We start from the raw sequence: 17,688 nt of genomic DNA, 5'->3' as shown, positions 1-17,688 counted from the left end.
TGACAAAAGAAGAGAGACCAAGGGAAATCAGAAAAATGCAATACTAAAGGAGAAAAGTGAAAGATATTCAACCAGGTTGAGAGTCAACCAAAGGGATGTAATTTGCAGTGGGAGGTCGATGGTGGGACCTATCTAGTGGAGATGATAAAAAAACGGTGGAATGCTATTGCCTCCATCTATATGTTTCAAACAGTGTTGAAATAATAAGTTAGTGCTAATCATAGATAACAGTTTTCAGTTTTCTGTGCTCCTCTAAGAACATCTTTTCAATAATTTAATGTTTCTGGGTATTGTAGCTGACCTGATATGATATGCCACTGACAGCAGAGCAACGGGGCACCCCAGCTTGCATCGCATTTCTTGAATTTGGGCCCAAAAGAACAGGAAAGTTGAAACTTGATTAAAGCAAAATCTACCCACAATGTCCAGATTGCATACAAGGACTGAGGCTCAAAAAGCTTACAGTTTCTCTTTCCAATATTCCAAAAATGAACGTGTCATTTGAAATGAATGGATCTACAGTGCACAGCCAGGGGCAACATTGACAATTAAGAACTGAATTTTGAGAGTTGTGCTAATGGTACCATAAAGCTACGAGATTATTCTATTTTGGCAGGTTGGAAAAGAAAAATAGAAAACAATGCTCAAGGTTCTAGGATAGCAGATCTGCACAACAAAATACAAACCCACATCATCCAATATATTCAAGCCTATAACAGAACCCATAAATATTTGCCTAAAATGGTATTCAAGATGTACATGGGGCAAAACTCAGGCAGGAGAAGAGCGTGTTTTTTTCAAAAATTGGATAAAGAACTTGGAGGAATTAATCCAGTGTGGCTCCTTCTAGGCAGGTACAGCAACCTTTTCTGGCTTTTTGACAGCTGATTTTTCTATCTTACCGGCTGACATCAATTGTGGCTTTTCAATTCCTTGAATATCAGTTATCCTCAGCTTAGTTAGTTCCTACGAAAAAAATTGAATGTTAAGGATGATAAATCAATAACTCTCTCTTCTCACACGCTCATGCCACCAACATAGAGAATCCAATTATAAGGTTAATTTAACTTACCTGCCGATGCCCTTTGGTCCGTCGATAATTCTTCCTTCTCTTTTTCTTGAATATAATTACCTTTGCATCCAAAGCCTGGAAGGAAAAAGAAATTGAAATAAATTCACTAACATGCAATTAAATGCACAGACAGTACAACTTAAACAAAATGGTGGTCTCACCAAGCATAAAAAATAAAAAATAAGAGGCCTCAAGTCCAACTATCTAAATGGCGGTCTCACCAAGCATAAAAAATAAAAAATAAGAGGCCTCCAGACCAACTATCTAATTTATATTAATCAAATGCGGAGGGTTGCGTTAGGTAGCCGACAGCCAACGTAAAACCTAGTCGGATCCAAATATGAATTCTAGACAAACTATCTTTTGGGATGTAACCCACATAAAAGTCTAGAATTCATGTAGCTAGCCCCACATAGTGGGATAATGTCTGGATATGTTGTTGTAAATGTGTCTAGCCAAAATATTTGTGCAAATATCTCCTAGAAGTTTCTAAAATCATCGTCATTGTGAAAATATCAGCAACCTATTGAGCTAATCAGGATAGACCAGAAGTGGTAATTAAAAGAGTTAAAAGTAAAATAGCAACAAGAAACAACAACCCCATGATTAAGGACCTGCAGTTAGTAGCCAAACACAAAGAAAGAAATGATTTCTGCAGCTAATTTGTCTGGAAAAAGGGCACAAGAAATAGATATCACAATTTCTAGAACTGCATATCCAAACAATAGAAGATGAAGCCCTTATTGATTATATTGACCAAGATAAGCGCCTTTGACCACTGGATTATCAGACTTTTCATGCCTTAACAATTGGCGTACATTTCATCTCAATCTAAATTCTAAAATACCACATTCCTACAGCAGAGGTCCACATGAAAGGGCCTTCATATAATCTCAATTAAACATAAGCTTATGTTTCAATTAGTTCCAATATGTCATTACCATACATACGCCTTTAAGGATCATTCCCAATTGTACAACCTTCACCTCTAACAACACTTGAGATTCACCATGTCTTTTATATTTTAATTGTCAAAGGGAATGGGAGATTTTGTGGCATGCTTTAGGCATAGACAAATATATCAAATAAAGCACTTACATGCTCCTCAACAACTGCATGAACTGCAGCATCAGGCAATATGGGCCTGCCAATTATGGTCTGATTCTGTGAACCCAGCATGAGAACCCTGTTTAAGATCAGCTGCAATAGAAAATGCAGAGAAGATTCAGCTAAAATGGCATTACATTTAATCCAAGTGTAGCAATGACCAGCAAACTACAGAAACATCAATTCCTGATGGCAAAGGGTAAAAGATAGGTCATAGTCAAGAATCTTTATACAATGAGATATTGATTAAAAAGGTCTGAACCCTGAAAGCTCCTTTCTTTTGTTGATATTGTATTGCTGTGGTAATTGTCCATGTTAGTTTAGAGGATAGATACAGAACCACAGATTGCCTTTTCCATTTTCTAGAAATTTTTGTGTCAAGGGGGGACAAAACTGCCAAGGGTCTTTCCATCAAACAGTAACTTTCACAGAGAAAGAAATGCAGCCAGCAGTAGTCCATTACTTCAGGGAATTCCTGTGTCCAATCACACAGAAGAATCGTTCTTCTCTCTTAATTTGGAACCATGGAATCTGCTAATCACCCTGCTTCTGTTGATGTTAAGACCTCAAAGATTGATAAACAGTCCAAATAAGAAGGATATTGCTTCATTTCTAGGGCTATAGAGATTTCATTGTTGAAGTCAAAACTCCATATCCTACACTTGACCTCAACATCAACGAACAAAAAAAAGACTAGACAGCAGTATTTCAGATGTACATTTATAACATTTCAAAAAATGAATATTCCCCTTAGCAAAAATAGAATAGAATAAAAAAAATGGTGAATGATGCTCAAGAGAGCCTCCTAGTTCCTCAGGGAAAAGTTCATTTGTTCATGATCTTGAGCACCGTTCACCCCTTGCATTGCATGTGGCTAGATCACCAAAAGGCAAACTACATAAAGATTTGCAATACTTATAATTCATAAAGATATTACAAGATCTAATGGAGATCAACAAAAGACACATGCAGGAGGCTTATATGCATATTTTGATCTATTGTGCATGCGCAGGCGCATGTGCACACACCTGTGTGTGTGTGTGCGCGCGCGCACGTGAGAGAGAGAGAGAGAGAGAGATGACAACCAAGGTCACAACCAACAACATTGGAATGGATTAAAGAAAGCCATTTTATTTGACAGAAAATATGCAGCCTTAAAACCTTACATTAGGTCCATTAAACCTCTTTATTGACCCGCCATAAATATTAATTCATCATAAAACACATGAGAAGGGAATAGATTTCTTTTTCCTTATTCATTTTTTTATAGATAATATATAACTCTCAAAAAAGGGTTAAAGCCTATGCAGTTGGTGGGTAGACTTTAAATGTCCTACATTTTGCTCATTACTACAAAGTACAGATCCTGTTCTTCACTGTGGTGGAAACAGAAAATTAGTTTAGTGGGGACAACAATATTTTGGTAAAAAATTCTTACAAAAACAATATATATCTATAATATTTCTCTACAAGATCTCATGCTTTGGATTTATTGTATAATAATTTCATATTTAATGGTGTCAAACATATCTCTTTCTATATATGTGACTAGGCAATTATTTATCTAATCATCTCCCATCTGGTGTAGAACATGCTGATATTTCTCTACAAGATCTCATGTTTTGGAACCATTGTATGATAACTTCATAATCAATGGTGTCAAGCATATCTCTTTCTATATATGTGACTAGGCAATTATTTATCCAATCGTCTCCCATCTGGTTTTGCAATAAAGCCTTGACAATATTTCATTGCAGGAAAAGTTTTTTCCACACTAGTTGTTGCAACCAATAAGATTTTTTTTTTAGTATTGCAACCGATAAGATTAGTACCAACTTCACAAGCAAAAACATTTCCCTTGCATGCACCATTTTTGAGCAAGTTCCCCAATCCTTGACACTGTAAAAAAAAAAAAAATCACGATTTGAGGAGGCATAAGCAATGTAGTTTTTAAGTTCAATATCAAGTGCATAAGCTCTTATTGGGAAAACTCAGAAGGATAGAACTCTGCAAACGCATCAGCTTTCTCTTGTCAAATGGGGAGAATGAATTTGTTGGATCAAGACAGGCCATGCACACAAGCAACTCCATATTAACTTCATTAAACTTGCTATTTAGCTCAAGGAATTTCAAATCAATCATTGTGAAAAATATCTCAACTTGCTAGTAATGAAGATTTGTTAACTTTTCAGGTCTATGACAAGCTTCCTTGAGCTACAAATGTATCTTCCACTTTGGGATCATAATCTCACACTTGTTACAATGTACCTGTAGCTTTGCCTTCTCAGCCGCCTATTTCATGGTTGTAGGCATCATCATCTTAACTATAGATCGCAATTCATCCTTCAACCCACTAATAAAGCTAGATACAAAATATGGCTCAGTTAAACTTGGCTGAGACAACCTCAATTACACCCTCAATTCTTCAAACTTCATTTGGTAATCGATCACCGAACCCTCCTGCTTCAATTTATTGAATTCTTCAACTACATCTGACATATTTTTTTCTCCAGAGGTACCAAAATGGAACAAAGGAGGCAATTAGAGCTATGTTATAAATGTGGTGACCGCTATAGTCCAGCCCACCAATGTAAGAGGCAATTGCTTAAAATGGAAGGTGTGAATGAAGAAAGGGAAGGAGAGGAAGAAGAAGTCACTGGGGAAGAAGCCGAAAACACAAAAGAAGCAGAATTGGAAGATGAGGGAGGAGAAATTTCCTTCCATGCCTTGAAGGGGGGGCCTACTGGGAAGATTATTAAGGTGAAAGGGCAGTTAGAAAAGAAGAGACTTATGGTTCTAATAGACAGTGGCAGCACCCATTGCTTCTTGAATGAAGCCGCTGCCAATGAGCTTAAGTGTAAAATGACAACCACCACTCCATTATCAGTAACGGTGGCGAATGGGAATAGAATGTACAACCACTATAAGTGTGCTGATTTCAAGTGGGTGATGCAAGGGCAAGAATTCACAATGGATTTGAGGGTGTTGGAGCTAGGAGGATGTGATATCATCCTGGGAGTGGACTGGTTGAGGACGGTTAGTCCCTTGACATTTGATTTTAATAAATTGGAAGTTACAATAGACACTGAGCGGAAAAAACTGACCTTGGTGGGCAGCCTCAAAATAGGGGAGTGTAAGTTGATTTCGGGCAAGAAGTTACAGAAACTACTGAAGAAAAGGAAGGTTCAGATCTCTCAAATGTTCTCCATTCAAGCTATGGAGATAGAGGAGGAGGAGTGTACAGAAGAGAGGCACAGCAAGAAGGAAAAGTCAACCCCTACACAACCCTTCAAGGAGGTAACACATTCTGATGCTTTACAGTTACTATTGATTGAATTTAAGGATCTCTTTGCTGAGCCTACATCCCTACCTCCTACCTGGACCTTAGACCATTCCATTCATCTCAAACCAAATTCAAAACTAGTAAACGTTAGACCTTATCGATATTCTCCTATACAAAAGACCGAGGTTAAAAAACAAGTCAACCAAATGCTAGCTTCCTCAATTATACAACCTAGTCAAAGTCCTTTTGCCTCACCTGTCCTACTTGTCAAGAAAAATGATAGCACATGGAGATTCTATGTAGACTATCGCCAACTTAACACCCTTACCATCAAGATCAAATCCCCTACTCCCATCATAGAAGACTTGATGGATGAACTCAATGGAGCAACCATTTTTTCTAAACTAGACCTACGGTCAGGATACTATCAAATCAGAATGAACCTGACCAACACCCCTAGAATAGCTTTCCGCACCCACTAAGACCTATATGAATTCCTCGTCATACCTTTTGGGCTTACCAATGTCCCAACCACTTTTCAAGCTTTAATGAACCAACTGTTAGCACCTTACTTGAGAAAGTTTATACTAGTTTTCTTTGATAACATACTCATTTACAGCCCAAACTTTGAACAACACCTTACCCCCCCAAAAATAGCTTTTGAGATTCTTAAATTCAATCAATTATTTGTTAAGTTGTCCAAGTGCTTGTTTGCACAAAGAGAAGTAGAGTATTTGGGGCATGTGATTTCGGGAGAGGGGGGTTAGTATCGACCCAAAGAAGATATCGACTATGACAGTGTGGCTGAGACCTACTACAGTTAAGGAGTTAAGGGGGTTTCTTGGACTGATTGGGTACTACAAGAGGTTCATTCAACAAACCCATGACAAAGTTGCTGAAGAAAGACAAATTCCAGTGGAACACCAAAGCAGAAGCAGCCTTCCTAACATTCAAAAAGGCCATGACACAAGCCCCAGTCCTAGCCCTACCTGATTTCTTAAAAACGTTTGTGGTGGAGACAAATGCATGTTATGTGGGGGTGAGAGCAGTGCTCATGCAGGAGGGGAGACCCCTGGTGTACATTAGCCAAACTCTTACCCCAAAACACTTAAGGTTGAGTGTGTATGACAAAGAGTTACTAGCTGTGCTAGTGGCAGTAGACAAATGGAGGCATTACTTGGAGAACAGTCATTTCATCATAAAAACAGATCATAAAAGCTAGAGGTTTCTGCTACAACAAAGGCTGCATACCCAATTGCAAAGGAAGGGGGTTTCCAAACTACTGGGCTCAGACTACACTATACACTACAAACAAGGAAGGGAGAATAAGGTGGCTGATACCTTATCCAGGAGAGAAGGAGAAGGTAAGTGTCAGGCCATTATAGCCATCATACCGAATTGGGTGAAGGAGATAACTGAAAGCTATGAGAACACCAACTAGCTTAAGGAGTTACAAGGGCAGCTAGCTGTCAAGCCAATCGGGAATTGAAGTTACACACTTTCTAATGAGCTAATCAAATTTCGGGGAAGAATTGTGGTGGGGAATGACAGGTTTCTGAGGAACAAAATCTTGCAATCCCTTTATGACTCTCCCTTGGGAGGACAATCAGGAATTAAAGCCACCTATTACCGAGTAAGGCAACTTTTCTTTTGGCCAGGTCTCAAAAAAGAAGTGGTAGATTTTGTGGTGGCATGTCCCACTTGTCAGCGTTGCAAGCATGAGCATGTGGCACTCCATGGTTTACTCCAACCCCTTGCTACCCCAAAGCAAGCTTGGGAAGGGAGATCAATGGATTTCATAGAAGAGCTTCCTAAGTCAGAAGGTAAGGACATGATTATGGTGATTGTGGACAGGTTGACTAAATTCGCACACTTTATAAGCCTCACTCATTGGTACACAACTCGGGAAATTGCCAAACAGTTTTTAGATTCAGTAATAAGGATTCATGGGGTCCCAAAATCAATAGTATCTGACAGGGACGAGATTTTTACAAGTCATTTCTGGCAAGAATTGTTCAAAAACTTGGGGGTCGGGTTGCACATGTTCACAGCATACCACCCCGAGACTAATGGGCAAACTAAAAGAGTTAATCAATGCTTAGAGGCTTACCTACAGTGTATATGTTTTGTAAAGCCCAAGAGTTGGAATAGATTATTGTCATTGGCAAAGTGGTGGTACAATTCAAGCTACCACAATGCCATAAAAAGAGCCCCATTTGAGGCATTATTTAGGTACAAGGCACCCCTCCTACTAGCTATGATAAATACCCCCACAACAGTGGCAGCAGTGGAAGACTACCTACAACAACGCCAAAATGTGCTACAATTGTTTAAGAAAGAGCTCACTATGGCCCAAAACAAAATGAAACAAGTGGCGGACAAGAGGAGAAGTGACAGTTTTTAATGAAGGGGGCAGAGTCTATCTCAAGGTGAAGAGGTTCCTCCAACACTCTTTCTTAGCTACCCCGACATCTAAACTAAGCCCTAAGTACTTCGGGCCATTTCCTATAATTGCGAAAGTGGGAAAGGTGGCCTACAAATTGCAGCTACCAGATGGAGTACCAACTCACCTAGCGTTCCATGTATCATTGCTTAAGAAAGCGGTGGAACCAGAAGCCACTATCAACCCAAATCTTCCACCAGTGGATTAAGACATTAAAGTAGTAATGGAGCCTCAGGCCATTGTGGATATGAGGGTCACTTACAAGGACACTATTCCACTCATGCAAGTTTTGGTCCAATGGAGTCACCTACACCCAAATAACACCACCTGAGAATATCTACCAGACTTACTAAAACAGTTCTCATGAGCAACTCATCTTCTGTCCTTTCTTGGGGACAAGAAAGCTTTCAAAGGGAGGGGAAAATGTCACAACCCTAAGGGGGACAAGGGGTATACTTGTAATTGGTGCTAGTAAATAAAAAAATGGTTGTAGCTATTGTACTTAGCAGTTAAGGCTTAGGCAGCTTGTACTCTTTCAGTTAGGAAGTTACAACCGAAGAGGTGCCTAGAATCCTATAAAAGGAATTAGATGTAAGAGGATGGGAATTATGTGAGATTAATTCTTTCCCTCCAAAACTTCTTTCCCTCTCTTTTCTCTCTCTCAATTCTCCCTCTTTCTTTCAAATTCTCTCCTTATTCAAATTTCTCCTATTGTTACAATATATTCCGGAATTGCTCTAAGTCTTAAATCTGAGACTTATCAGAATTGTTCTCAATTTTAGTTGGTAAGTCTCATGATATAGTCAAAGAAAAAATTATTGTTGTTTTACATTATTGAACAAGGAAAATTTTATTAAATGTGTTCTTAGTATTGTGCATGCTAACAACACCACTACTCTATCACTGAAAGTAGCTACTAAAGATCTTTTTGATAAACATGGATGGACCACATGTGCACAGTTTTAGGGGGGCAACGGACAAGGTTATGATGGAGCTAGCAATATGCAAGGTGAATTCAACAGTCTTAAAAGTTTGATTACGACAGAGAACTTCCTTGTTTTATGTCCATTGCTTTACTCATCAATTACAATTGATGCTTGTAGCTGTTGCAAAAAATCACCAAATGATTGATTATTTCTTTAGCTTAGTTACAAGTCTGTCAAATGTTGTTGGGATCTCATGCAAACGAAGAGATATTCTTCGTGAGAAACAACTTTAGAACTTGATTGAAGGAATTTGTAGTAGTGAAATTGAGATAGGACAGGGTCTAAATTAGGAGGAAACATTGGAGTGTGCAGGAGATATTCGTTTTTTGGTGATATCGGTGATTGATGTACATTAAGTAGTTGAAAAGTATGAGAATTTTCAGAACAAAGAAGAGAACAAATTGATAGAGTCTATGCGCTGCTTTGAATTTGTATTCATGTTACACTTGATAAAGAATGTCTTGAGAATTACCAATGACTTCTCTCAGGCATTGCAACAGAAAGGATCAAGACATTGTAAATGCAATGCATCTAGTTGATGTCACCAAAAAAAAATTACAAATAATGAGACAATGGATGGGAATCTTTATTGGATGCCGTTTCTTTGTTTCGTAACAATTGTGAGATAATGATCCCTAACATAAAAGATACATTTGCAGCTCAAGGAACATCAAGGTGTAGAATTGAGAAGTTAACAAATCTTCACTAGTCACTACTATCATATTGAGATATTTTTACAATGATAGATTTGTAACTCCATGAGCTAAATAGCTAGTTTAATGAAGTTAATGTAGAGTTACTTCTGTGTATGGCCTCTCTTGATCCAACAAATTCATTCTCTGCATTTGACAAGAGAAGCTGATGTGTTTTGCAAAGTTCTATCATTCTGAGCTTTCCCCAATAGAGCTTATATCACTTGATAATCAATTTGGAAACTACATTGTTGATGTCTCCTTGAACTGTAATTTTCCTACAATGTCAAGATAAGGGAACTTGCTCAAAAAATAGTGTGTATAAGAAAGAACATAATTTGTCCTTCAGTGTTTTTGCTTGTGAAGTTGGCACTAATCTTAGCGATTACAGCTAGTGTGGAAAGAATTTTTCCATATTGATTATTATCAAGACTTTACTATGCAATCAAATGGGAGACAATAGAATGAATCATTAACACCATTGAAAATGAAGCTATTATGCATAACAGCTCCAAACCTTGAGATCTCTTAGAGAAATATTATAGAAACATATAGGTTTTATAGAAATTTTTTATTATTATATTTTTGTCCCATTGAACTAATTTTCTGGGCCACTACTTCATGCACAACATGATGGGCCATGCAAGTTGACACTAAACACACGATGGATACTAGGAAAGTGCATCTTAGATGCCTTAGTGTTCAGGTTGACAAGACTAAGCTTACATGCCCACTTCATGACCTTGTTTTATTTTTTGTAGTTTGGAAGGTATTAGGAACACATCTTAGACGTCACAGTGTCCAAGGTAGTGAGACTAACATGTAGTAGTTGCTTCAAGACCTTAATTTACACTGTCCATGACACAACTAAACCCAAAACCCAATCCTAATCAGCAAAGAAACAACAAAACCCAATCCTAATTGAGAATTCTAGAGCCTATGCATCTCTCTTGTCCATGACACAACTAAAAAAATAGTGAAGACTGCAGGTTTAACAGCCATGTGCCAAGTTGCCAACTATAATAAAAGATAGAGAAAAAAAGTTACACACAAAGGAGCCTTGGCTCCATAAAAAGATTTCATGTTGCACTCTCCAAAAAATAACCCACGTTAAGCACAAGGGAACCCGAGGTCAATCTTTCTTTCTTCTCTTTAGCATCCTTGCAGCTCCTATCTATTACTATGCCTAACCACATTATTCAAGAACAACAAACTGGAATCCAGACATGCTTACAAGCAATACTAAAGTTCTCTACTGGCAAAACATTTTATGAGAAGGTGATTGTCAAGACCTTGGGTGTACACTTACAAGAGAGTAGTGGTTGTAGCAGATTAGTTCTCAAGGGAATAACGGTTAGCAATTATTTTTGTTATAAATGGAAAACTGTATAAGGAGTAGTTACAGATATAAGATAGCAAAAAACAGTTGAAGTTGTTTCAACTGCAATCACTACAATTATAGTAGTTGGTAAAAACCGCTACAACTGTTATATATTGTTAGTAGAATCAGTTACAAATGTAACCAATTAACTGTTGAGGATAGCCATATATAAGGCAATACCATTGTCATGACCCTAACGATCCCCAGGGATAGATTAATAAATATAATAGTAGGAGTTTTCATGTATTATACAATAATTGTAATTTCCTTTTCAATTTTCTGTTATAGGGCTTTGTCCTTAGCTAGAGACAGTTAGGCTATTTTTTGTATTGCACATGGGTACATGTGGGAGGTTGTTAGGCTATATATAAGCCACAACTGAGAATGGAAAGAAGGGTGTGAACTAAATGATATTGAATTCTCTTGTTATTTCCCTCTCTCAAATTCTCTCATATTTCCTCCCTCCCTTTCTCTATTCTGCCTACTATCTCCCCCAATGATGTTCAATTCTCCCTCCAATCCCTTCCTTTTCTTGGTCCCAATTCATTCAGATTCTTTCGATTTCCAATCCAGTCCTAAGCTAAACTCTAGGTACATGACAAATTGGTATCAAAGCAATTAATCCTTGGCAATGGTTTTCATTCAAGTTGAAGGCGACTACTATGAGGTGAGTGATTCCCTTAGGCGATTACTGCAAGGCAAATTTCGATGGTGATCTAACCAAACGAGTTCCGATCAGGTCAAGGCTACTGGTTTTAGACATGGTCAATTTCCAACGCAGGACCCTCGGTTGTGAAATCTGGTGAGTCATGTTCGAACGGGAAGGGTGAAGCAATTCAGACGATATAGGCCGCAATTGTCGTCAATCTAGGAGCGAAGCAACATCCAACCGATTCTTAAGGAGTGACACGATTGAGGCAGCGAGGCTTAAGGTGATTCCAGTGGACCAGTGATTCAACGGAATCGGCGAGTTCAAGCATTCCAACGAGCTTGGTTGGTCTCTCAGTTGAGAATTAATTCTCGGCCACGATTTAGGAAGTTGTAACAATTGGAGTCAGTGATCATCGACCATTGAGTTGTGGAAGCGTGATAAAGCAGTGGAAGCATGGTGAACCCTGTCAACCTATAGCCAATTCTGACGACTTTGCCTAAGTGACAGAGCAGCGGAAGCGTGGTGAACCCTGCCGAATTGACCGAGTAGTGGATTTTTCACATTTCAAATCTAAGTTGAAAGGGAACAAGGTTGATAGGAAATTGACAACGAGCAACCCAGGTGGTTCCAAGGAGCATTCTAAACGATTATTGGTTGTGATCTCTATTCAGAATTTGAAGGCAATCTCGGTGAATTGATTGAATAGCGAATTCCAATGATTAGTGAATTCAACGGAATTGGAAGTTCCAATAAGTAACCCAGGCAGGGAAGTGTGGGATTTAGGATGTACAGAGCTCCGATTTCTTGGCCTTTGGCTTGTCTCGCTTGTGAGATTTTTGTCACAACGGATAGTGCACATATGAGACCATTAGAGTCTCAATTACAGTAGAAGAATACTGCATTTTCAGTGGGATGTCCTATTCGTGAGAAGTCGGCCATGGGGAGCAATGCACACATGAGACAATTGGAGTCTCAATCGCAGTAGAAGAATGCTGCATTTTCAATTTGATACAACATAAATCATGAGGAGTTTGGCCAAAAGCATCAGACATCGAAAAATAAATTAGATAATCAGGTTAGCAAAACGTGCAAGGAATTCAATCGTATGTTACACGAGCAACTACAGGAGTTTGCAAAGATGCTAACTAAGAAGTATCACTACAGCTTTCCCGCTAAGTTTTTCGATTAACTGAGAAGAAATGTTTCAAACGACCATCTTGGAAGTTCTAACCAGAAGATGATTGATTCAAACAATCAATCATCAAGATTGAATTACCGTAACAGAGGACCCTTGGAGGAGAAAGTGTCGAGAGTGAGCTTCTAAAATATTCTGGTGAGCAAAAGGAAGAAGATGTTGCTAAATTGGAGGAGAGATGTGTTGAGAGTGAGTTTCGGAAATATTCTGGTGAACAAAAAGAAGATGTTGCTGAATTACCAACATGGGATCAAGGAATTCTAATAGAAAAATTAGTCAAGGGTGAGGGAGAAATATTGGTCGTTGATGCTACAGAGGAAGGCAATTTGCCTATTACAAATACTATTGGAACTCCACTGAAGGAGAATTTTGTTTACATGAATTTGGTTACAGCTGTTTGGCAACCAGGGGGAGAGCAAATAAATCTGGATGTGCCTAATGAAAGCTGGCAGGAAAAAAATGAAGAATTATTGAAGGGATTGATAGAGGAAGCAAAGTCCCTTGCATTTCCCTGGGGGCCTAGTCCAATATATGGAAAATCGGCTAATGTGGGGGATGTGATTTTGGGAAAAGTTGAGGATTATGTGGCTTGGGTTAAAATAGGCAACGAGAAGGTGAAGACAACACTAGTTGGAGGAAAGCTAAGGGATATAGAGAAAGAAGTCAAAGGTTTTGCCAAAAGAAACAAAACTCCCGCTGCTGTGTTGGTTTTAAATCCCACTAGCAAATCCGAGTTGTTGTCTACTGCATTGAGGGATGAACCGATGGCTGATTATGTTCTTAAAGTGGAGACCAATTTTGATTGGACAGTTATTGTAGGAGGTGGTTGTAGTGGGATTGAACTCGATCAGGTTGCTTCTATTGAAGTTCTGGGCCAAATTATGCCTGGAATTGATCTTGGAAATCTAAGAATGAAGAAGAAGAAGCCTAGAAGGAGAAAGAAAGAGGAATAAAACAGATAGAGAAAGCTGGTATTAGATAAGAGCAGTGGCACAATTGTTGCAAGTTCTTGGGGACAAGAACTCTCTCAAAGAGAAGGGAATTGTCATGACACCAAGGATCCCCAAGGATAGATTAGTAAATATAATAGTAGGAGTTTTCATGCATTATATAATGTTAAAATTAGGAGCACTAGGAACACTCAATCTTTGCCAATAACAGTCACACACACACACACACAATACAACCCCAACAACATAAAAAACAATAAATCAGAAACGAAAAAGAATTGAAAATAGGGAAAGAGACATGCAAACCACACGATGAACACAATGATTTATCCTGGTTCAGATTGCAAAACGCAATCCTATATCCAGCCTTAGATCCCGAGAGCAATCCACTAGAAATCTTCAAAGAATCAGTACACAAGAGTCCCTCATGAGTACAGAATGAAAACCAAGATTACAAAGGCTATCTTTCTCTCTAGACTTTTCTCTCAATCACTTGCACTCATACACAATCATGAATTATGCTCAAACAACTACCCCCTGCCTTCTATTTATAGACAATTAGGGTGGACAATACAAGGTTACAACATAAGACTTACACAATGTCTAAAATGCCCTCATATGACCGTTATTGTTAGGAACAACCTAGCTAATATTATCGCTTGAATCACTTTTGAATTCCCTGATTCCTTCTAAGCCTTCGAGGATATACTCTATGCAAAACTTCAACATACAATAATTGTAATTTCCTTTTCAATTTTCTGTTATAAGGCTTTGTCATTAGCTATAAGTAGTTAGGCTATTTGTTGTATTGCACATGGGTGCATGTGGAAGGCTGTTAGGCTATATATAAGTCACACCTGAGGATGGAAAGAAGGGTGTGAATGATATTGAATTCTCCCGTTATTTCCCCCTCTCAAATTCTCTCAGATTTCCTCCCTACTTCTCTGCTAATCTTCCCCTGTCTCTATTCCGTCTACTATCTCCCCCAATTTTACTCAATTCTCCCTCCAATCCCTTCTGTTCTTGGTCCCAATTCATTCAGATTCTTTCGATTTCCAATCCAGCCTTTGGCTAAACTCTAGGTACATGACAACCACCTTGTACTGAGACATATGAATGAAGACTTGAATTTAGTTTCTCATCTCTCTCTCAGTTCTCTCTCTGTTTCTCCCTCTTCTTTCTCTTTCTCTCTCTCATTCTACATTATGTTCTTCATCAAACCTTAAGTCAGGACAGGATCCTGACAGTGATTAACTACCTTCCTAACTTGTTTGGGCATAAAATATCAAATATAATCTATTTCCAAATACAATTACCAATGTAAGAATTTTCCTAGAAGCTACTAATACAAAATATAGAAAGAGAAATTTCTGCCACCATCGCCCTTGTCAGTAATAAATCAAAGAGCATATCTTCCTCCAAACTATCCTCATCACATCACAAAATGCCTCCAAAAACTAAACCTCTCAACTCCCACCACATTAAACCTCACAAAAACCTCCAACAAATTCCTTCCTATATGTCCGCATTCAATTTCATAAGGACTGCAATAAAGGACATCCTTAGGAATTGCCAAATTTAAGAGTCAACACCCTTGAAATTACACTCATGGAAAATTTAAAGCAACTTCCAATAAGAGTGGTTGGTTGAAGATATCTAATGCCAGGATCCCAACAATCCCCCCCCCCCCCCCAAAAAAAAAAAAAGGAAAAAAAAAAAGAAAAGAAAAGCTGACTAACAAGGATGAGATTCAATTTTAGGGGCTGTTATAATAAACCAATCACAAAGAAAAAAAGTAAAAAACAAAAAAGAGAATTGCTCATCTTCACAAAAATAAAAGCTAGCAGATGTGGTCCTGTTAAAAGTAATCTACTCTTAACAGTGATTTGTATTCAAGATGCAACCTTTTGTTCATGCTGGGAAAACAGTGGGGCAGTAGCTGCATATAACACTGAGAACCAATAATGTAACTCCAGTGGAAATGCTGGTGTAATGTAGTAACAAGATTCAGAATCAGAAGTATTGCGCAACAACCTTCAAAAGAATGGTTGTTATCCATATCAACTGTCAGAAATCACAGTGTAAAATGAACCAAAAGAAAGAAAAAGAAAACAAAAAAGATGGGTGGTAGGAAGTATAGACCATACAGGTAATATGATCGCTATATATTATAATTAAATAGGAGTGCAGCTTACTTTGTCATTCACTTCGCAGAACTTCAATCTCTCAGTGTAAATGGAATCACCATTGCTCACCTTAAACTGGTGTGAACCAATCTATATGAACGATTGCCAAAGGATCAAATATACACACAAAGACCAAAGACAGATATATAAAAAAATTCAAATACAAAAACAAATTGCATTCGATCCCAGCCACCAATGCTCCCAGCTTAATCAAATTTTCATTTTCCTAAAACAACACAAACGACGCGTGACAACTAAAATCGAACCTGAACGACGGCGAACGCCGGTTCATATGGCTTGAAAACCTTGTCGGACCGCTCTAAAGGGCCAATCACTTTATACCCAATTGCGGCCGCCTCCTTCTCTTTCTCCTCCAAAGTATACTCCCTCTTCACAGCACAATTTGACACCGAATCGCTCCCATAATCATCGTCATCGCCATCGTCATCTTCTTCTTCTTCTTCTCCTTCTTCTTCTTCTCGGTCGCTGTCATCACTTTGACGAGAAGAGAAGTGGCAAGTCGGGGTGTACTGTGGGTACAAAATGGTTCTGAGATTGGTGAAAATGTGGCCAGATTTGGCGGGTTGGAGCGGCAGAATGTTGGGTGGGGCTAGGGTTTGTTCGAGGGCAGGAATTAGGGTTTTGGGAGATTGGAAAGATGGATTTGATGAGGAGAGAATGGAAGCGTATTGGCGAGTTACAGCGTGGAGGCAGCGTCTATTCGCCATTGCTGTTGAATGGCTTTATGTTTGCAGAAGGGTTTTGGAAGGTTCAGAGCATCCAAAACTGGGGGGTTTAACAGTGTGTGTTGCTGCTTGCTTGGTTAGGCCAAGAAGCCGAAGAGAATGGAAGAAAAGTTTGATATTAAAAGATATTAAATAAACAATAAGATATAACTTTAAATGTTAATTTTGTATTTGTATATTAAATAAATACAGACACTGAAATAATATATATTTTACATATATGAATTATAATTTTTGACATGAGAATTTGGGCCTAAGCCTAATCGAGTTTCATCTCATTTGTACTTAAATAAACAATAAGATATAACTTTAAATGTTAATTTTATTTTTATATTTATATTTATATATTAAATATAGTTTTAATTTGAATTTGGACTAATTTAAAAAATTGTACTTGATTGCCAACAAATTTGGATTTAAGTTAGACCTTGAGCTTTCAAGTTAAAAGACCTAATTTGAAACGTTTTTCAAGTTATTTTTTAAATTCTAAAAGATGTCAAGACCGTTTTCACAATTTATATAAAATAGTCAAAAATACCTTTCCAACAGCAATGCCACAATCAAGCGCTCACTTTGTCACTCACACATGCATCCCAAAGGTCAAGCCCTATTTTTTTTTTATTTGTAGTCTTCTTTCTTCTTCTTTTATTTTGTTTTCGAATCAACGAATCTTAAGTCCATTTTCTCAGTCGATCGTTTGCTATTTCAAGTGCTCCCTCGCCGTCGTTTCTTAGCAGAAGATCACCCCTCTCTCGGAGTTAAATCTTAAAATCTCACCGTCAGTAGAGTCTCAAAGTTTTGTTGTCAGTCTCATCATCGTTCTCTTTTAAGTTATTGTTAGTTGTTTCTCTAAGTAACCCCCCCTCTCTCTCTCTGTTGATTTGTAATTTTAGAGGTTATATTTGTGTTTGTCTTTACATTGATAGAGCTTTTGACAATCTAGAATAATCCGACTGTTAGTGTTAATTTTAATTTTTTTTTTTTTGTATATTTGT

General features: G+C 38.1%; 1 protein-coding gene across 1 annotated transcript; it reads right to left on the bottom strand.

Moving 5' to 3' along the window:
• Positions 1–581: 581 nt before the first annotated feature.
• On the bottom strand, positions 582–16,779 carry LOC127795844 (50S ribosomal protein L21, mitochondrial). Its single transcript, XM_052327771.1, has 5 exons — positions 16,214–16,779; positions 15,957–16,037; positions 2,171–2,272; positions 1,073–1,147; positions 582–966 (listed from the first exon to the last, which is right to left on the bottom strand). Exons 1-5 carry the CDS (start codon positions 16,673–16,675, stop codon positions 847–849), a joined length of 840 nt encoding a protein of 279 aa, XP_052183731.1. The 5' UTR covers positions 16,676–16,779; the 3' UTR covers positions 582–846.
• Positions 16,780–17,688: the final 909 nt, after the last annotated feature.

The sequence above is a fragment of the Diospyros lotus genome, chromosome 2 (assembly GCF_014633365.1).
Source record: "Diospyros lotus cultivar Yz01 chromosome 2, ASM1463336v1, whole genome shotgun sequence".
Classification (NCBI taxonomy): Eukaryota; Viridiplantae; Streptophyta; class Magnoliopsida; order Ericales; family Ebenaceae; genus Diospyros; species Diospyros lotus.
The sequence above is the reverse complement of the archived record's forward strand: the minus strand, read 5'-3'. Positions and strand labels throughout refer to the sequence as shown.